General features: G+C 36.6%; 1 protein-coding gene across 1 annotated transcript in view; it reads left to right on the forward strand.

The window, feature by feature from the left end:
* The window catches only part of ADAMTS3 (ADAM metallopeptidase with thrombospondin type 1 motif 3), a 249,541-nt gene that overhangs the window by 205,452 nt on the left and 21,444 nt on the right, over positions 1 to 22,645 (forward strand). The window contains exons 6-15 of the mRNA XM_023758660.1: positions 6,487 to 6,570; positions 8,417 to 8,573; positions 9,332 to 9,437; positions 9,999 to 10,142; positions 10,786 to 10,918; positions 12,877 to 12,990; positions 16,346 to 16,491; positions 17,658 to 17,833; positions 19,006 to 19,139; positions 20,574 to 20,697. Of these exons, the coding sequence (XP_023614428.1) occupies positions 6,487 to 6,570; positions 8,417 to 8,573; positions 9,332 to 9,437; positions 9,999 to 10,142; positions 10,786 to 10,918; positions 12,877 to 12,990; positions 16,346 to 16,491; positions 17,658 to 17,833; positions 19,006 to 19,139; positions 20,574 to 20,697 (1,318 nt within the window). The remainder of the gene's footprint in view (positions 1 to 6,486; positions 6,571 to 8,416; positions 8,574 to 9,331; positions 9,438 to 9,998; positions 10,143 to 10,785; positions 10,919 to 12,876; positions 12,991 to 16,345; positions 16,492 to 17,657; positions 17,834 to 19,005; positions 19,140 to 20,573; positions 20,698 to 22,645) is intronic.

Genomic DNA, 22,645 nt, shown 5'->3' on the forward strand with positions numbered 1-22,645 from the left:
TCAACCTCTCGTCCTTTATCTCATCACTCAGATTTATTTTCTTTATAGCACCCTTTTCTATCATTTTTTGACTGCATGCCTTTTTGTATTTATTTTTTTCCCATGCTCAGAGCCTATTTTTCCTATTACAGAATAGTCAGAATAAAACAGACTCAAACTCATAGACTGTTCCATTCCCCATCCTTAGAACAATTGCCTATGTGGAACCTGTTCAGTAAATATTTGATTAGATTGTTCTTAAAAATTAGTCTGAGATTGGGGGTGAGGGAAGAAGAGTTGGGAAGGTGGGAAACCTACTTTGAGTAAAAGGACTAGAGACTAAGGGGCTGAGAGCCGAAGTAAGTATGTTTGAAACTTTTAGCTCCACAAGAGATGGTTGTGGAGAGAGTTATATTTTCCCCCAGTCCATTTCAGAATTCTTTTATTTTTACAGCCAAAATCACCTAGGCTATCTTATTACTTGTTTGCCTTCAATTAACCAAGCCTTTTTCTTTAAAAAATTATATATAACACACACACACACACACACACACACACACACACACACACACACACCATTTATTTGTTTCTGTGTGAATAAGAATACTAATAGTGGCTAACAGTTTTTGTTTTTGTATTTGCAAGGGCCAGGCACCATTAAGTGCTATACATATATGAGTTCATTTATTCTTCTCAATAATCTTATAAGGATAGTACTATAATTATCCCATTTTAAAGATGGGAAAACTGAGGCACAGAAGCAAGTAACATGCCCAAAGTCACACAGCTAAGATCAAACCCAGGCAATATGGCTGGAGTGCCCATGATCTTAACCACTAATCTATACTGCCTCTCAAGACCTAATCCACTCATCTGCAAGAAAAATGAATGTTGTTTTGGTGAAGCTAGACAAAGCTGTTCATCAGCTAGTCAGACAAAGCAGGTCAGATTGTCCTGCCAGGGAAATGTCCTGGGAGAAATTGTCCCGTCTGGGAACAAACCTGGAAGGCATTTTCTTTTCAAGGAAAGGAATACTTGATTTGATTTTACCTGTTTTCTCTCCTCACATCATTGGTAACCCCTTCCAATTTAAGGTCATCTGAAAGTTGAATTAATGTCTTGTTTACCCCTTCTTTCAGGTAATTTAATAGACTCTGGGTTCAACACTGAACACCTCACAATGAGTCTACCCATACTCCAATAGATTGGCTCACATGACAAAAGGATATTCAATTTTTCATAGACAGACTTTGATTTGCATTATAGAGGATGTTTATGCCCAATGCTTTCTTACAACCCAACATACTGCTTATAACTTTCAGCCCTATCTTTTCTACTCTTTCTTGGTTTTCCCAGTGATGTGCTCTAGCTCCTCTTTATTACTTTCCTGATATTTTTTGAATACCATTGTATTGATAATCAAGAAATTCTTATAATAAATTGAATCCAATTTCTCATTTCCTTTACATTTACATTAGGGAAGGTTATGAAAAGGAAGTGAAATCTTTAAGTTCCTTTTATCAATATGATTCCTCATTAGTTTCTTAAACTCAGGGGTAGCAAATCAGTATTGATTATTCTAAAACCAGATCTTTGGTGCGTAGTGACGTACTGTGGTCTGCAGGTCTGTGGAAGTGTAGCATTATGCTGACAGCTACTGACTGTGGAGTCAGACTGCCTAGGTGTTCATCCTTTGCTCTGTCTACTAACTGTGACCTTGGGCAAGTTGCTGAAGTTCTCTGGGCCTCAATTTCCTCCCTTTTTGTGGGGAGGAGGGATGCTCAATTTCTTTAGATTTTAAATGGGGATATCTCCAAAGTCATTGCAAAGATTACTTGAATTAATATAAGTATTTAGAACCTGGAAAGTGTGTAGAACCTGGAAAACTCTGTAATATTACTAGTAGCTGTTGTTTTGTTTGTTGTTGCTGTTGTTGTTACTTAGGGAAAAAATTTATTTCCTTTTCATTATAAGAGTTGTAATGCTTTCTAAACAAGATTTATTTTATTTCATTTAAATGGTTAATTCAGCATGATATACTTTTAATTTTTCTGTATATAATTTATTGATTGTTAAAATTTGTGATTAATTTATAGCCAAGTCAGAGGAATTTTTTTATGCCTCTTAAAATGTTTTAATCAGATGACACTGAAAAACAATCTAAATAAAGATGTCTTAAATCGTTTTTCTTTGCTTTCAAGAGCCAAATGAGTAAAGTACTCAAAATTCAATGTTTTCCTTGGGTTAGAATATTTTTAAATACTTATTTAATTTTAAGAAAGAAGTTATTTTATTTATTTGTAAATATAGGAAAAGGCAGACACACCCACTGGTATGTAAGTACATTCAGGTGTATTAAGTGGCCTCCTTTACCCCCTCTAAAATGTACATACTGCCATCTGCTGGAGAGAACTTTTGTGCAACATTTAGATGGAAAAAAATTAGTGTCAGTTTTTGTTTGTTTTTTGATAAGTTAAACTATATCTTTCATTCAATTAAACACATTGAAAGTATGAGTCTTCACATCTCTTTCAGGGAAAACTAAGATGGGGGTGGTTGTTTTTCTAGCTCTTTTCGGGTAGATTATGAAAATACGTCCACAAACCTTTAAAGCTTTTTGCAAGGATAGGTGGAGGAGTGCTAAAGTACTTTATATTATGCGGAGGGCAGTTGTGTGGCATTTTTCTTGATTGAAACAACTGTGTAATGTAGGCAGAGCAAGTTCAATTATAATTTGCCAACTAGAAAAGAGAGGATCAGAGAGGTTAAATGACTAACTGAGGTTACTCAATTTATCAGTGGCATAGCTGGGACCAAATCACAGGCCTTTGAATAGCTAATCCAAAGTGCTAATTATTTCTCCAACTCTTATCATATCCACTATGTCTCAGAGTATAAAAACATTGCATCCTATTACTGGTAAGGCTTGGAAAGATGAAAAGCAGTCAAATTATTAAGTTCACTTTAAAAGTAAATAAGGTACAGGAAGCAGCAACTTTTTAAACCTGGAAAGGCACAATATTGAGTGGTATCCAGTACTTTGTACAATGCAGACACCTACTAGTTGTTGATTTGCCACACGGAAAGAATACTTTCTTCTATGTATACATATACTGCCTATATGCCACCCATCCAGTTTAGGTCTACCCTGTGACCGTTTCATGAATGTGTGCTGACTCAGAATACTCCATAACTAATTTTGGTTCTATCAGAACCCTATTACCTAATTAGCTTAGTGTGACTTATAAATAAACAAAACAAAACATTGACTCTTGTTAAATAACATTTTTCTTTTGGTGAATGGTAAATTTTTAAAAGTGTCCCTTTATTCCATCATTTTATGTTACATAAATGTAATATTTCCATGAAATATATTTGTGTAATATTGCCATTGACAACATGAATTTTGTCCATTATAGTTTCTTGGCACTGTACTGATTTTAAAATTCACCAAATACAAAGGATCTACTAATTTAGGGGGGAATAGATGCACATCATACTAACTCATCTTTCACAAGTTGCTTGCCATTATTACCAACGTTTGTTAATTGTATGATCCTAGGATTTTCTGGTATAGATTTTTCCTGTAACATTTAAAAGTGCGGTTGTCACTGCTATTCTGCAATGGCTGTAAGTTCCTCCCTCCCTTCCATCACCTCTGCTCCAGAAATTGATTCATTTGTTTAAACCTAGCTACTTTTCTTTAATTTTCATTTGTGTTCTCCAATTTTTGTTCACACTTTAAAAAGTACTGGTAATGCATATTTTATAATGTATTTACTAACATTGCTTTCTTTTTTTTCTAACATTGCTTTCAACCTTTTCGTTTTTTACATTGAAAGTTACAAGGAGCTAAGTACGTGTTGAGTGAGGCTATGTTGCTAATTCAAAACATGCCTTACAGAAAGTCTCTGGAAATATCTGAGAGTCTTGCGATGGATTTTGTTGGCCTATAACATTAGAACTTCCTTATTAGGTAATTAATCCAGAAGAAGAGGGGACATTTGGTTTTCAATTAGGCAGTAGGAGGTGTGGAGCGAGATGAGAGAATCTGCCCATGACCAAAAAAGGTCTTAAGAAACCAGCATTTTGTCCAGCATTCAGTTTTTCCTTATATTTACCTCAAATCTACCCTGTAATAGTGTTAACTCATGGGGTTTTTTCCTATTTATTTTATAGATATACAGGATATATTGGACCCCTTTTCCATATGGCTGCTATTAAGTCTTCTCTAGGGTTTTCTTTTCTTCTTCCTATACTTGAATGTCGCTCTCTTCCTCTCACTGAAATTTCTTTGAGCAATTTGTTTGCATGAGTCAAATATTTTCATTTTTGCCTAACACTGTGAGATAGTGTTCTTGTGTCCTTTTTAAGTTTATGTTTTATTTTTGTTGTTGACAGTATTACAAATGTCTCCCACTTTGCCCACCTCCCGCCCCACCCCAGGTCTTGCCCCTGCTGGTGTCCTTTTGATCAAAGCTCAGAAAGTTGAAGAACACAAGCAATGAGGGGTTGAACCACGATGTCAACTGAGACCGTTAGTGTTTGGCGTCAGGCTCTTAGCCACTATGTCTCCCCAGCCATTCTTTATGTGACCATTCTCCAGGTTTCTTGCTCTTTGCTCTTCTTCAGGTACATTTGTTGGTTGTCACTACCTCTTGTATAACAACACAGACAAAAGGAGCTCAGTACTTCAAGGGTTCTCTGGCCTTTAGTAGGACAGCTTGGGGATGAGCTACCTACATGCACACCTGATAGCAGGTTTTCTTTTTCACTCCATGGCTTATCTTGAACAGGTATTAAATCTGGTCTTACCATTCTATGTTTGTGTGTGTGTTTGTAAATGAATGTGCATATATGCATGCATTCTTCCACTAAAAAGGACTCTATATCTTTTTGTTGTTGTTGTTAAACTACATTTTGTCATCGTTAGTATATACTAGCTTTGTGAGATCTTTTTCCTCTGTTTTAGGCATTCTCTTTTTTCCCCCCCAGGTACACATTCAGTAAGTATGCTTTTAGTTCACATTGAAGGCTTTGGTTTTTTAAGGTGTTCTATGCAGTCCCATTTGATTCTTGAAACATTTCATTTGAGATTTCTTGATCTATATCTTGGTGACTGTGGCATTTCACAATTTTATGATTCATGAGTTTCTTTTTTTTTTAGAACGTTCTACCATTTTTGAGTTATATTTCTTTTTAAAACCTCTTTCTGTGAGATTTTTAAAATTTGTAACCTATTTTTTTCTCTGTAGGTTTTTAATTTTCCATGCTTACTGTCCAAACCTCCTGGATCTCAAGTGGAACTGCAGTTGGTTTTCCATCCCCCTTTTAGTTATTACAGCTAACTTTGTAATCTAGTTGGATAGCCTCACCTTTTCCCATTCCTGCTGGCATCTCTGAACTTATGAAGTGTTCCTCATCACACTAATTTGCACTAGATTCCACAGAAAATACAGAGACAGTCCACTTTGGATTCATATCTGCCAATAACTTTCCGTGTGTTTTTGTATGTCAGTTAATATCTACAGGCTTCATCTTCCTCATTTGTATAAAATTATCTTGGGCCCTGGCCCATTTGGCTCAGTGGATAGAGCGTCGGCCTGCGGACTGAAGGGTCCCAGGTTCGATTCCCGTCAAGGGCATGTACCTTGATTGTGGGCACATCCCCAGTAGGGGGTTTGCAGGAGGCAGCTGATCGATGTTTCTCTCTCATCGATGTTTCTAACTCTCTATCCCTCTCCCTTCCTCTCTGTAAAAAATCAATAAAATATATATATTAAAAAAATTAAAAAATAAAAATAAAGTTATCTTGGACTATGACTTCTGAAGTTGCTTAAATCCTAATATCTATGATTTTACAGTACACCCAATCACTTTTAGAAATTTCAATGTAACTTTAAATAGTAAATAAAAGCAGGTACTCAATTTTCCTTTCTGAGCTCTATCCAGGCCTGACGTGCACTCATCCGATATGCACTCACACAATCACATTAGTAATTCAAATATGGAAGAACTTCTATTCTGTTGGACTTCTAAATAATCATTGCCTAGTTGCCGCATTCCTCTGGGGGAGGGGCATTGAGAGGCTCCCATCCCTGAACACTGGCTCTACTTCCATGGGCTCTCTCAACCAGACACACCACCCCAGCTGCCACAGCTCACAGAGGCTTCACCAGAGTCACCCTCTAGTGGTTGCTTTTGGTAAATGTTATATGTGGATTATAGCACATGTTGACTAACTACAGTAGTTTAATGAGGCCCTTTTAAAGCATATTCTCTATGTTCATGATATTTCAGAGTGTGCAAACTCAGTAATTCACATACTAGCAATTATTCCAAAGCTAAAAGTGATCTCATCTCAGAGTTCAGTTTAAACTAGTACATTTTTAAAAAAGTGATTTGACTTCAGTACTTGTAATTACATGGCTGATCCCTTAATTATTACACATTTGACAAAGTCCTCTGTGTTCCCTTTCTTTTGGTAATTATCTGCTTTGTTTCTAGGTGAATGAAATTTACCATGATGAGTCCCTCGGAGTACATATAAATGTGGTCCTGGTGCGCATGATCATGCTGGGTTATGCAAAGGTAAGCTGTCTTAAAATATGTGGACGATAACGTTAAGGACGGGGTTAGCAAATAGAAGATTAAGTTGTTGAAGCTACAGCCAACAGATGGCATAGATAAGTCTCATGCAAACCTCAGTTGTGCTGAACTGATGAAGAAAAACAGCCACAGTGAGTAGAGATCTCCAAATTTGAGCAGATAATGAATGATTTGTGTGCTGGTACCATTCCCTTGGTTTACCTCTGTAATAGAGTAGTAGATAGTTATCCTGACATCAAGCATAACAATATGGATGAAAAAAATGGATACCATTGTGAGGAAAGAGAATATCTTAGTCTTATCATTATTATAAAATTTATGATTCATCTTTTTCTTTCAAAACATATATTGAGTGTCAGATGCTTTCTAGGTGCTTCAGATATATCAGTGAAGAAAAATGACCAAGATCATTTCCTCACATGATTTGTTTTAAAAAAAGTAAAGCACATAGTGAATATTTTAATTTAAAAGAGCTTTAGTCCTTTTGAAAATTAAAAGTTAGATCAAAATGCACATAGTAGGCATTTCATGGGATGTAACTAACTATAGTTGACTTTAAGATGGCACTAGATGTGTCCCTGTTCTTGGAAATAATGCAAAGGATGAAATGGTTTCTTCCTTTGGGGAGAAAATATAGGGAAAGTGATAACTTGGCAATTTTCTTGATGTTTAAAATTATATCCCCCTCCCATAATTAAATTCTTCTGATTATGAAATACTAATGAAATTATGTAGTTAGCAAATAGAAAAAAATCCACGTGCTTGCATTTCATCATGTATTTAACACCCACTTATCGTTTTCCAATAAGAGGGTGTCATTGATCTTTCGTTTATCCCATAAACCTGACGGACTTTGCATTGATGACACTGAATCCAAGTCAACTCCAGTAGGAGATGTTAACAGCCTTCATTGGTTGTTACATTATTTTCTTGGAGAAGTTTGCGATCAGCATGTAACAAACCAAGCTAATTTTGTAAAGAATGTAAACACTGATAATAACATTTGCTGAAATATAATAAAACTCTCAGCCTGTGAGCCAAGCAGGGACTAATTAATTTGGGGTTGCAAGTTCAATTTCTCATTCCAGCAGAGCTACTCTGGGAAGTGTGGCTCCTGGTTCTTGAAGGATGGTCCCTTTCCCCCTGAACTTTTAACTCCTGACCATAATGTGACAGTAGCAACATTCCAAGGAACTCCAATCCATCTATTGGAACTACAAGATAAGTCTACACCCCTACCTCTCTTTATTGCTGTGAGCTTAAAAAGGAGAGTTGTTTTTCACAGTGTGAGGTTTATAGAATTTGACCACTCCCCATTAACTAAGATTTAACCAGCTTTGCCAGCTCATTGAAGAACTTATATTCTCCCCATATGTTGATTAATTCTGGAGCCCCCCCAAAAATCTTAACTAAAGATCTTTCACTTTAACAGCTCTGGATAAAAGTCTCATGCCAGAATCTTTCCTCTATTTTTATTCTTAATACCTGTGAAACTAAAAATCTAAGCTGAATTAGGAAATATTTAGATTACTAGAGGTCTTAACCCCATGACTAACATTGAGTTGCCTCACAATAGCAAATCTCAGCATCGCATATTGCCATATATGCGTCAGTCACCTTTCACACAGGTAATATTGGTTATCGTAAAGAGCTCCTTCATGGGCATTTAAAATTCCCAAACTAAAGTAGGTATCTAAATAGCTCCCAAATAATATTATCGAACATTTATTTAAATGCTGTAATCCCAAATGTTAACTTCAGCTGAAGTTATTAAAAGAAGCCTTTGGGCAAATGTTATGTATGTCTTCAACATATTATTCCCTCTCAGTCCATCAGCCTCATAGAAAGGGGAAATCCATCCAGAAGCTTGGAGAATGTGTGTCGCTGGGCTTGCCAACAACAAAAATCGGATCCCAACCACTCTGAACACCATGATCATGCAATTTTCTTAACCAGGCAAGACTTTGGACCTGCTGGAATGCAAGGTATTTCCATTCAGATGTAGAAGAAAAACTCAAGGGCATGACTTTTCCAAAGTAATCTTAAATCAGGGAGTCTGTTCAAATGTTCATTTTATCTCTCTCCCTCCATCTACTTTCCACCATGCATCAGCCAAGCATACATTTTCTTTCTATTGCTTCCAGTGACTCCTGTGGAATTCACCATATTAAATGCCACTTAGGTTCCATAATAAATTATACTTGCCTTTAACATAATGATTGTGCATTTGAGGTATGGAGGAGAGGCTGTAAAATGCAGTGTGATCTCCACTAAGCGTTGGAAAGGGAAAAGAGATGCCATGAGAAGTGACTGCTGCCAGAGAGCTCTATCCCGAAGTCAGCTTACATTGAGCTAATAAATTCTGGGGTAGGCTTTGGAAAAAGAAGACCGACGGTTTTCTTTTCAATGTTGATGGAATTTCTGGCTCCCTTCATTGGTACCATGATATGAAGGACCATTCACTAAAACAGAAAGACAACACTTAGTTGGTGGGCAGAACAGAATGGTAATCCCAGGCAGTTCCTTCCCTTAGAAAAGGAGAAAATGCAGACCCAGTGAATCTTTTCAAAGACCATTACCTGTCGCTTTCCCAAGAGAACGTGGCACAATGCTAGTGGGGAAATAATACTGCCTCTGTTTCCTAAAAAGCTTTTTTATATTTTTTTCTAGGCAAAGGTCCAGTAGTAATTCTTAATGGGTTTTCTCATAAAATGAAAATAAAAGTAATTGTTATTCTCTACAGGATATGCTCCAGTCACAGGCATGTGTCATCCAGTGAGAAGCTGTACCCTGAATCATGAGGATGGTTTTTCATCTGCTTTTGTAGTGGCCCATGAAACCGGCCATGTGTAAGTCACTGTTGACAGCTAGAAAGCCAGAAAAGGTCTTTTCTTGCCTGCTTTTCTCAGCATTGTTCGCACTGTGGGCAGAGGGCATGCCAGCATGCAACTCCCGTCCCTTGCCAAGTGTGAGGAGCTGAAACACTGAAGAGGTCATGCACTGAAACCAAATGAGCAACTCTAGCTGCAGACACCCTTGCACTTTTCATAGCTGTAAAATTAGAAAGGCATTTCTGTCCAGTTCTCTATTCCACAATGCCTGTGACTCCTCCACAATAGCCATGTTCACTTAAAAAATACATATTTCCCTATACAGTAAGCCCTCAGTTAACATCGTCGATAGATTCTGCAACTTTAAGCAGAATGACTCATAATGAAACCAGTTTTACCATAGGCCAATTGACACAATCCAGAGTTACGTTTCTTCGGCATCTCATCAACATTATAAGGAAAGGACATCACACAGAATGATATAATTGAGGACCTACTGTATTTATTTTTAAAACAGAAAATAAGCAGAAGCCCTGGCCCCTGTGATTCTTACCAACAAGATCTCGCTTTGTGTTCTAGGCTGGGAATGGAGCATGATGGACAAGGCAATAGGTGCGGCGATGAGACTGCAATGGGAAGCGTCATGGCTCCGTTGGTGCAAGCGGCGTTTCATCGTTACCACTGGTCCCGGTGCAGTGGCCAAGAATTGAAAAGATACATCCAGTGCGTCCCTTTCTGCAAGTCCTGAGAGCATTTATATTGTAGCAGAAATACAGACGGGAAACTGACTCTTAGGATCTTCTTCATAATAAAACTCCCAGTGAATGAAAACTGTTGTTGACAGTAAACATTTTCTTATGACTCAGGGCTGTTGGCACAATGATCCCATAATATGATCACGATATTTTAAGCCATAAGCCCAGAATTTAAGTGATATTTAACTATGATTTTTGTTTTTAGTAAATTCTTTATGGAATCTTTGACAAATGGTTAGATTTGAGTTGAGGATGAGGAGGAGGATGAGGAGGAGATGGTCCTGTGATGCCTTCATAATACCACCTACATCCTGTAGCAAAGGTGTCAGAATCTGCTCTGCCACACTCTGCAGGAGCTCCAGGACACGAAAAAGGCTGTCGCGGTTATGCTGCATCCCTAAGTCGTGTTTGACTCCTTTTCCTGGGATGAATAAGGGTGAAGGGTCTTGTTTATGAACGGAACTAAAACCAAAAACCTTTAAAGATAAGCTTTTGTGGCCTTGCTCTGTTCTAATGAAATTCCAGAGTATGTAACCTATGGATAGTTTTTTTCATTAGGACAAGATAAAAGAATGAACATTTAACTACATGCGATGTTTCCCTTCCTACAGTTCCTATGACTGTCTCCTTGATGACCCATTCGAACATGATTGGCCCAAACTCCCAGAACTTCCTGGAATCAATTACTCTATGGATGAGCAATGTCGTTTTGACTTTGGGGTTGGTTATAAAATGTGCACTGCGGTATGTTTCTCTCAGTCAATTTAGATCTTGCATCTTGAATTCTATTTTGTGTAGCTCCTGTTTGTTGAGCTTTACAGACTCACTGGTGTGAGCATGAGAATTTCTTCCAAGGATTTTGTGTTTGCCATGTCACTACATATTAAAGCTGAGTACTTTAAATATACTGTCTTATTAATACTTGTGACAGACTAGCTGGAAGTTGGTATAATTATATTTTACAGATGAAAAAGCCAAGATTTACAGAGTATAAGCAACTTGCTTAAATCGCACATCTGGTAAACAGGGGAGCTGGATATTGAAACCAAGGTTGTCCAGCTCCAAACTTTATGCTCTGCTCTGTTGCGCCCTTGGGTTTTGTAACCTTCAGAGATGACATTTAAGCCTTAGGTAGGTTGCTTTCCATTAGCTTGTTGGCCAGGATTCCATGTAGCTGTGAGCACAGAGAAGGGCAATACTAGTTTATTCTGCGAGAATCACGTGGTAGAGCGTGGAGGTCAGGACTACGTTCTTCATAGTCAGACTGATGAGTCAAGAGGGCCTGGATCTGACACTAGATGTACGATTTTGAGCACCTTCTTTAATCTCTATTTAGTTTCCTCATGTGTAAAATATGGATAATCATAGTATTCATCTCATAGAATTGTCAGGATTCAATTTCATAATATAACTAAAGTGCATGGCACAATGGCAGGCACATACTAGTCAATGCTCAGTGGAATCCAGTAGAGCCAGTCTTCCATGTAGCTATTCAGATTAGAGGTATATGTCTTTAAATTTCCATGTTGAGGTGTAGTAGTTCATTATAAAAATTGCTTTTCCATATGTTGGAGCAAGCTTTATGTGTTATAGCAAACAAACAAACAAAGAAAGAAAACACACGTATTTAATGGTACTGAAAGAAGTTGACCTGATGTTTCAAATCTTCCATATGCTGATAGCGACAGCCATTGGACTCTCTATAAACTATACATTGCCAGCTCCTAATCATCTGCATTAATGTTTTGACCTGAAAATTCTAAAGGTTAGGCTCAATATGGTGGGAATGTATAGTTTCCGCATTAAGTAATAAGGATTAGAAAAAAAACCCAGGTCCAAAATGAGTACTAATCAAGAAAAAGCTCTGACCGATATAATTGGTGGTGTAGGCAATTATATATGAATAAATTGGTGTTTGATATTTTTTTTAAAAATCTATCTGAAGAATGGTAAGGTGTTTATAGTTAGAAGGAGAACAGATAAGTAAAGAGCACACACAAATATGTATGCTGACGCATACATTTAGATACTATAAGGTGGTGTTTTGGGAAAATAAAAAACAGTCTTAAGATTGAGAAAACTAAGACTCCAGTTGGGCTATGTTACTGTTTCACTTGTAACCATAGCTATAGCCTTATCTTGTAACCCATATTTCTCAGCCATGGATTGTCATGAGACTCAAATACATGGAATGTATTTTATAAACTGCATGAATGTATTGTAATAGTTTGTTACACCTGGAATATGTTATCTTACATAGAAAATTTGACAAATATTTTCTGCTTTTAGTCAGCTCATTATAATGGACATTTTTATTATTTATATCTGACTTACTTCATACTTAGGGGTATTGAGAAGCTGTTTTGATAGCTTAAAAGCTAGAAAACCATTATAATAAGTTTTTATATTTAAAATTTTCCTAATAATTACTATTTTAAATTCTAATATTGTCTACTTGAAAACCAGAAGATAGGGTTGGCATGTAGAAATACTGAGTCAACTAGAGACTCTCAGATAAATTGTTTATCACTGTTATTTTAGAAAAGCAGAATAAAAATATTCTCAGCTTAGAATTCTTAGGCATTATTTTTTTCTCAACATGCCACAACTTAGGCTATTGACTTGAAATTAAAACAGAAGATGTTGTTGGTGCATGTCCTGCTATCTGTATTTCATTGTGATTTTGATTCTCTCTCTTTCAGTTCCGAACCTTTGACCCATGTAAACAGCTGTGGTGTAGCCATCCTGATAACCCCTACTTCTGTAAGACTAAAAAGGGACCCCCACTTGATGGGACTGAATGTGCTGCTGGAAAAGTGAGTCTATACTATGGAGATTTAATCACCTTTCAAAGTCTGAAAAATGATGAACATAACTGTATTGTCATTTTTATGAGGACCATAGCACGTAAGGTTTCATTATGGTAATGTACTAACATTATATAGTAGCTTCCAACGACCGCTCTAACAAATTACCATAAGCTCAGTGGCTTAAAATAACAGAAATGTATTTCCTCACAGTTTCACTGTGGGCAGGACCATCCTCTCTCCAGAAGCTGTAGTAGAGAGTCTGTTGTTGCCTCTTCCTCCAGTGGCTGCCCACATTCCTCGACTTGTGGCTGCACCATCCCAATCTCCAACTTCTAACCACATGACCACATTGCTCCCTTCTCTTCTTCTGTGTGCAAATGTCCCTCTGTCCCTCTCTTATGAGGATGGCTACACATGGTGACATTTAGGGCCCACCTGGATAATGCAGGATAGCCTCCCCTCAAAGTCCTTAATTTTATCACACCTTCAAAAGACTCTTTTCCAAATAAGGTAATATCTGCAGATCCTAGGGCCTGAGATCTTTGGGACTATTCAACCCACTACTGATAGATTATGAAGCAGCAGCTCAGCAGACTATCTGGGACCCTGCTAATAGGATTTGATGTACTTGTTGGCTTCCCACTCCTTGTGAAACTTGTCCAGAAATAAAGTCCTGTGAATTTGTACAGAAGATTTGTCCTTGCTCCTTTGGGGAAAGATGCCCAGAGGTTTTAAATCTCAAATTGTGTAGTCAGGATTGAATGCTCAGAAACTGGCCAAGCGCCAAGCTACCCTACTCATAAGGGGAGAGATCACCCATTCCAGAACAAAGGCATCTTAAGAACTCAAGTTGAAGTGCCTTTACTAGTTTGGAAATAAGATATGGTAGACGGGACCAAAAGCTGGCAAAGAAGATTCATAAAGCTTTTAGTTCTTTTAATGCCCTTTAAAGCTCTATTGCAAATGTGTATAAACTGTACTTGCAATGAGGATTACAAGCATAATAATAATAATAATAATAATAATAATAATAATAAACCTGCCATTATTCGTGTTTAAACTTTGTTCGGCACTATGCCAAACACATTATATATGGTGTGCCACTGTGGGGAAATGTAGTATTACAAACTTTGACTAAAAACACAAGAGCAACAGTGAGTTGATTCATTTTTGTTTTATGAAAAAGATATCCTCCAAATAAACTCCAAACATCCAACTTCTTGAAACTCACTTGTGTTATATTCAAATTTACCAGAGTTGAGTTTTAAGAAACACTTTTATTGTGGGATAAAAAAGCAAGTCAGAATGTTGGAAGGGGAAAGAACACCTTCTGAGCACGTGCTGTGTGCCGGGCACTGCCAGGTAGGTGCCTCCATGCTATCAGGGATCTAGCAGTTCCCATGTCGTTACTTACTGGTCAGATGATCTCATATTACTCATGATCCTTTCCAGGTTCCAGTTTTCCACATTATCTACTATGCAAATCAGGTATCATTTTTATTGGTCATGTTTGATACTCACCATAAATGTATCATATAAAACTTCTTCAGAATGAATTATTTTTTTCATTGCAATTTTATACTTAAGAACATACTAGTAAGTCTGAATTACTCTTTGTATAGGGAACCTTATTGTTATAACTAGTGGCCCAGTGCAGGGATTCGTGCACATTGAAAGGAAATTAATTAGAAGAAATATTTTAATATTGTTATTCACCCTTTCTCTATGATAGAAGTGTCAGAGATGAAAGAAAATCAGTAAAATGTATGTGAAAATAATATATAAATGATTAAAAAATAAACAATAACAACATGATATAAGAACAACAAAGATGTGATATAAAAAGAACAAAAACATGATATAAAAACAACATTGATAAAAACAATGACTGATAAATTGATTAAACTTATTCTAACACTGAGGCCAGTGTCAGACGGGGACAAATCAATTCTTGGAATCAGAACAACCTCTACTCCGCAGATTTTGTTAATACTTCAGCTTCAATTATGTTAGGTCACAATCTTTTGATAATAAATTTAGTACCATTATAAAAACCCCATTTACTATTAAGATTTCTCAGTAGCATGATGATTGCACCTACTTTCAATTCTAATTTATGACATGGGATTCCCAAAGGAATAACACTTTTGAGAAATTTGATGGGAAATTTTTCCTTTTTGGCATCATCCAATGAATCTAGTATTATTGTCTATTACATTGTCATCTCTGAGTCTTAATGCAATATCCATTCCCCAGCCTTTTTCACCATGTGGGAAACGAATAGGATATACCAGTGCATCTAATATAGGAAACAGGATACTGATTTGTTTCATTTGAGTTATTATTGGGATTCGGATTATTGGGATCTGGTTTACAATGAATAAGTCCCTTTCAAAAGGAGGTCCTCCATCTTCGTTTCTGAATATGACAGCAACTTCAGTTACACAGGGATAATTATATCTATCCGGATCACTATTATGATCATATTTAATCACCATTGTTACTTCCATGTGACGACGCCACTTTCTTTCAGCTTCAGAATGTCAACAAAAACAACCAAATTCACAATAGACAATGACAGATCGAAACACACATGTGCAATTGGCGCCAGCGAGAGGTTTATATGTATTGTGCATGCTTGAGTCAACTTAGCCTTTCATAGATATAGAATAAACTTGCCTAATTAGACCCGCTTTCTGATGTAGCTAAACTTTTTCCAGACCAGTGAAGCACCCAACTTCTTTTTCAGGTAATTGTCAGCAACACAGCAGTAAATATCAACACAAAGCAGATTATTATTGTAGATCATGCAGGGAGAACAAAGGGTAAAATATTTAACTGCAGCAGTGTTTGACTATATTCTGTGCAGTGAGAAAAACTGAAGTTATTTTCAAGGTCTACCATTTCTTCCTTTTTAGTTGGGTCAAATTTCTGAGCTTTCTAAATCTCCATTTTCTGGCTAATGAAAAGAAAATAGGATTCCACTGAGTCTCCTATCTACCTACTCCAGGAATTTTGTGAGGATCAAATGAGATGAGGCACCTAAAAACGCTTCATAGACATTTGGTTAAACTGTGAAATGTTTGCACCTGGCTATAAAGCAAGTCGTGTTCCTGGGCTGAAGAAACTCCAAGGAGCTAGTCGCTAGGGAGAGGCAGCTGGGCGTTGCTATGTGACATCATTACCCGGACAGTTGGACACAGCATATTAGCCTTTTGTATATATAGATTGCTTTGGGGTCATTGTAAATACATTTCCCTTGGTGGGGGTTGGAGGAATGAAGCCCTTTCATTGGTGGTTCTTATATAACAACTTTAGCATATGCATAATTTTCACAATTGCCCTTTGTCATTTTCCTAAGTGGTGCTACAAGGGCCATTGTATGTGGAAGAATGCTAATCAACAAAAACAAGATGGCAATTGGGGGTCATGGACCAAATTTGGCTCCTGTTCCCGGACGTGTGGAACTGGTGTTCGTTTCAGAACACGCCAGTGCAACAATCCAATGTGAGTATGACCCCTGTAATTCTGTCACTTTTGTAAAGGCCAGAAAATGCTTCAACATAATGTTATTACTATTTCGTAAAGTACATGTAAAATACGGAGCATGAAAACTAAGGCTTAAGTGTCTGTTTTGGATAAATCTCCATTTATCAATTTTGTGAACTATAATCAGTGGTTAAGGTGAGAGGTTCGAATGAAGATGAAAGATTTTGAGGAAATTGCTGTTTAGGAATATTAAAGAGTTGAGTAGGGAAGCCCATCACTGTGTTCTGAGGGCCTGGGCACCAAGGCCGTGAGACCCACTGTAAGAAGTGCTGGTGTGTCATGGTGGCAGTAGCACCAAACACATGCTTACTCATTTGGATTAGAAGGGGGATGCTTCAGGGCAGGGCAACAACAAAATAAAGATGGTAGAAGAAGGCCAAAGAACTGTTTGGGGAAAGTTATCAATTTATTCACTCAAACTAAATTGATTGAATTCCTATTGCGTACTGAAGAAAATTTATTTTCTAAGGGGAAAAATAACCAAAATATTAACCTTAGGACATTCTTCCTTGCCTAGGGCTTAAAATGTGAGCAGCCCTGTGTGTCTGGCAGCAGATGGCTCTGAACATGTCTTTTATAAACACTGAAGTTACATACATGTCTTCACAGGAAGAGATGATGGTAGTAGAAAAAAAAACAATAAAAATTACAGTAGTAAGAACAGCTAAGTTACACTATGAGCCACACTCTGTTCTAAGTGTTTCAAATATGTTCATGCATTCAATCCTCTCAATATTTCTCTAAGGAAGAAAAGACGGGAAACTGAGGCATAGAGCAGTGGTCACAGTCACTTTGGGCTGCATCTACATGTTTTATGCATGGTAGAAAATAAAAATTTTTCGAGTTCACATCTATGTTTTTATTTCTTTATAGATTTTTGCCATGCATTTAAAATACACTGTCTGAAAAGCCACTTGAAGTTGACTTTTGGGCCCCCTCCCTGCCCCCAGAGGGAGAGGATGGTGCTTTTGGAAAGGAATTGCAATTAGGAAGTATGAGTTCATTCACTTGGTGCTGGCAGCTCAGAAACTCTGGCTTTCTGCCCTCCCTAGAGCACTGTGTCTGCAAGCTTTCACTGCTGGGCCAGAGCCAAAAGGCCTTTTTAAATGTTGTCTTTTCTTTAGGCCCATCAATGGTGGTCAGGATTGTCCGGGTGTTAATTTTGAGTACCAGCTTTGTAATACAGATGAATGCCCAAAGCACTTTGAAGACTTCAGAGCACAGCAGTGCCAGCAGCGTAACTCCCACTTTGAATACCAGAACAGCAAACACCACTGGATGCCCTATGAACATCCTGACTGTGAGTAGATGCCTGCCCTTTCCCCGCTGTGTGGTTGGTTACTTAGAGTTTATGCTTTGTCTACACCAATCCCTTGGACTCTTGATCCCTATGTGGTAACTTAGAAACCGTGGTGCTTACAGGGGTAAGTCCTTCTGGGTTTCCAAGAATAAGGTTAACGTCCTCCTTTCTCTAGAGAGGTGAGACTTGTGGAATAGTTCCTGGCAAGTAGCACTACCGCCATCACTACTGAAAGGACCAGTGGAATGCAGACAAAATGAAAAGCCTCAAGAGATGTCGAGTTTCCTCATTCAACGGAAATCCCTCTACTAGGAAACACTTTTGGAATTTTGTTATCTGTCCTTTCTGAATAATTAGAGGGAAATACTGTTCTTTCACAGTGGGGTCAGGAGTAAGAATAAGACCAGTATTTAATAACAACAGAAACTTCCTAACCTTTTTACTTTTGTACTATACACCGGTTTTTGAAAAATACACTTGGGAACTCCCTTTTAACGTTTCACTTCTTACCCTTGAATTTTCAGTTACTTTTGTGTTCAAATGGAAACTTCTCACCATATTTCTTACTTGGGTGAATATAAGAAAATAATTACTTGATTATCATGTGGTATAGGGCACTGCTGAGTTCAGGTGAAAAGCTGTTTTAAAAGAAAGATGCATCCATGTAGGAATTAAAAGTTGGAGTTAAGAAGAAATGCATTATTATTTTTTCATTATATTAAATTTAATTGAGATTATACAAAGGCAAAAGGTGTACTAGGTCATTGGGTTAAATGAAAGAGAAACCCTTTTTGGCGCTGTCAGCACCACTGAAATCAAAGTGGTTCTGATTTAAAGCATTTGAAGAGCCTTGGTTAAATCCAGGATTGCTGCACAACCTAATTTGCTGAGATAGTTCCAGTTTAGACCTGTTGTCCCTGTGTAGTTACTAATAGAGCCCTTTTTCACTCTCAAGAGTATCCCAGTTTAGATGTTAAATCATATGGTCACCCTGGTTGAAACAAATACGTTAAATATGTGTAATTTCTTCTTCTCTTTATTTTACTTATTTATACCTTTTTTTGTTTGTTTTCGGGAAATCATGTTGAAACTTTATATTTAAAAAATAAAATAAACTATGCTGTTCAAATATACCACTTTACATAGATGATTTAATCCTCCATCTCATGCAGCCAAGAAAAGATGCCACCTTTACTGTCAATCCAAAGAGACTGGCGATGTTGCCTACATGAAACAGCTGGTACACGATGGGACGCGCTGTTCCTACAAAGACCCGTACAGCATATGTGTGCGAGGAGAGTGTGTGGTGAGCTCCCTGCAATATACTGCAATTCTACTGTTACTGTCTTTCATCTGCATATTTTCAGAATGTTTAAACCACTTCATATCTGGGACATCACATTATGATGTAAATGTATGCATAGCTCATTAGCGAGACTAAGTCTGGGAGAAACTGCACTTAATAAAATCAAACTTTGCTCACTGGCCGAATCAAGACTTAACTGTAGTCGTCCCAGTTTCCAGCCAAATCCTTTTCCTAGTCACTCTGATGTCTGTAGGTTGGGAATACAACATGGGAGCAATGCCTTTGCTTTGAGTTTTTGACTAGTAGCGATCTGCTGCTAAAGTACACTTTTTTAAAAAAATTCAATGCTTAATGTACTTTATATTTTGTTTAAGAGATAATAGAAACTTTTCTTGGAACAAAAATAGCGAAGATGCAAAAACTATTTTTTGGCCCCATTTAATTTCTTTTTTAAAGGCAGTTTTTTCTTACTCATGTTCATATATCATGCTAAATTGATAGGGGACTATCGTTATTAACTGAACACATTGCTCCTGTTTGATTTCTTTTCACTTCAGAACAACTAGTGTTATATTAATGAATCTTACATGCACAGGTGCCTCATAGTTGATCTGAATTTTCCCTGAAAGTAAAATCTGTGTTTGGTCATCTTTCACCTCCTCCATGTCTCGCACATCAATGGATGTGTGATAATTATTTCTTCTGTCCACTTTCACCTCAAACTTACGAGTGCTGTGGCATGCCACATATTCTTATCCTACACTGATTTACCTTAGGAGCTGCCCCAGCTCCGAATTTTTACCTTCAGTAATTCCCAGTTACGTTAATGTGAAAATGTAAACACTCAAGGCCTTGCACAGCCTGTGCTTTGCACCATCTTCCCATTGGTGTAAATATGGCTAAATATTGTTCTCTGAACCCACTTTATGTGAACACACAATTTCCATGGCTCTGTTTGAATCCCTCCACATTCCTAAAATCTATTTCCACAAACTCGATTCCTTCAGGGCCTGTGAATGTCTCTACCACTTTGGGAAAGTTTTGTCTTCCGTTCCTAGCCAACTTGTAAAGCTTGTACTAATGTACAACTCACAGTTTCATTATTCATCTTTATAATATGAGAGCAGCCAGGGAAACTCACCAACTTTTCGTCTCCTCAGTATCTACTACAACATTTGTGCTTAATACATGTTTGATGGTGATGATGACTGTGTATGATGGTCATTAGACGGGGGGAAGTTTATCTGGAGTACTAGTCATTTGATTGCACAGTAGTTCTTTTAAAAGACTGAGGTATTTAAATCAGAGCCAGTAAAAAAGTTTGGTGTAAGTGGCTTACCTGTGGGTTCCTGATTAAACAGTCATCATTCTCTAGGATACGGACCTTGACTTGACACATTAAAATTAGCCACATTTCACTTCTTCTCTCCCCAGAAAGTGGGCTGTGATAAAGAAATTGGTTCTAACAAGGTTGAGGATAAGTGTGGTGTCTGTGGAGGAGATAATTCTCATTGTCAAACCGTGAAGGGGACCTTTACCAGAACTCCCAGGAAGCTTGGTAAGATGAGGCCTCTGATGGATTTAGTATCCTTCTCTATGATTTGTATTTTTTGAGAATTCGTTTAAGAACGCAGCATTTTCTCTATAAACATAATAAAACATTAGCTGCTGATTTATTTTTATTCAGGTAACCTTTTAAGGAAATATTTTAAAAAACTTTTCATGCTCCATAGCATTTATGATAAAAAATTATCTACTAAATTTTGATAAGGAACAAGTAAAATCACTATCAATTATAGTAGTTAGCTAAAATCTGTTTCGTTTTATTTTGCTTTTAATAAAATGCATTAGATCTAATAAAATTGATGCTTATTTTGAACTTTCTATTGTACATAAATTGTTAGAACATAAAAAAATCACAAAACTTTAGATACGATTTAAAATATTACATTAATTTTACTTCTTTTACTTTAAAAGTGAACAGGTTTTTTCTATTTTTAAGTCTATAAATCTAGGGTCCATATATCATATATTTTTATAATTTCATATTAAACAAAATTGAGGTACAAACAAAAATAACCTATGGTATTATTGCTTGTGCATGTGAACTTTTGTGCTTGTTATATAATTAATGACCTGGTCTTAGGCATATGATATGGTAAATTTCAACAGGTGAAACAAAAACATAAAGAATATAAAAAGATATTAGTAGTCTCATAATTATCCATTGGAATTTTCATAAAAAAATTAGATGCAAACACTTATTACAAATTTTTTTTTAGTTTATAACAAATATTTTGTTATTCAATAAGTATTTATTAGGCAAATATTTCTGATAATTTGACATTTAAAAATAAATTTGATGTGGTGCTTCCCTTGAGAAACTTCTCTTATATCATCCAAAATAACACAAAACGATTTGGTGTACTTTAAGCATATGTTGTGGTGGTAATTTAAGAGAAAAGAAATTATAAAAAAGTTGGTCTTCATCCAAATGAAATAATTCTCTTAGTTCTTTTTATTCTCATTATACATCAGCTACCCAACTCAAGTCAATTCCACACATCCCTGCTTTGCTCTGATATACTGAGGGTGGCAGAGCTGACTTAACTCCAGTGTGTTTCCTTAGGCATTCTTTATTGATGTCTTTGTTATTCCTGTGAGATAATTTACTATGTTTTGTACCTTGAACATTGTTAAAAAGCAATATTGCCTTCTTGCTGATTATATTATTTTAATAAAGCAAACAGAATTAGAATGTTATATATAAAAATAAATAATGGGTTGGTGGAGTAAAATGTAATTTTCTCCATCTTATGAAGTGATTTACTGCAGTTATATATTATTATTTTAAGTGTAAAATAATTCATCTTGTTTTCTTTCCAGAGTGAATTAATGTAATGAAATTTTTTTGGACTCATTTATTCTATATATTGTGTTAATATGAGCTAGTGATACTTTTTTGCAGACACCTCAAAAATTATGCTAAACCTGTGAATCAAGGTCAGAAGAAAAGAAGAAAGCTTTCATCAGCCATACAGATTCAAACTGTCCAAAGATAATCTAACATCCACTTCTTTGCCCTAAGGCTGTGATAGTCATTCAATAGACTAATTAACCTTTTCCAACAGGGAAACATTTAAGCAAGCGGTGCCATACAGAATTCGAGTTGCTGGGAAATGAAATCTGCAAGTATTCACCTTCAAATCACCTATATCATTTTTCATTCATGCTCAGTCTTACTTTCATTGACTATTAACAGTTTATTGGCATTAGCTAACTATTGTATATGCGTTTTGACTTCAACATATAAAATTACAGAACATATTTTTAACTTACCTAATAATATATATACATATATATAGCTTATCATATAGTCAATGAAACAGCAAGACTTTGATAAACACGAAACCTCCACTAATTAAAGACATTCTATTTAAGGGAAGACAAGAGGCGCCTTCACTTTACCCAAAAGAGCTCGTAATGTTTCTCTTGCTGAAACAAGG

The sequence above is a fragment of the Myotis lucifugus genome, unplaced genomic scaffold (genome assembly GCF_000147115.1).
Source record: "Myotis lucifugus unplaced genomic scaffold, Myoluc2.0 scaffold_136, whole genome shotgun sequence".
NCBI lineage: Eukaryota > Metazoa > Chordata > Mammalia > Chiroptera > Vespertilionidae > Myotis > Myotis lucifugus.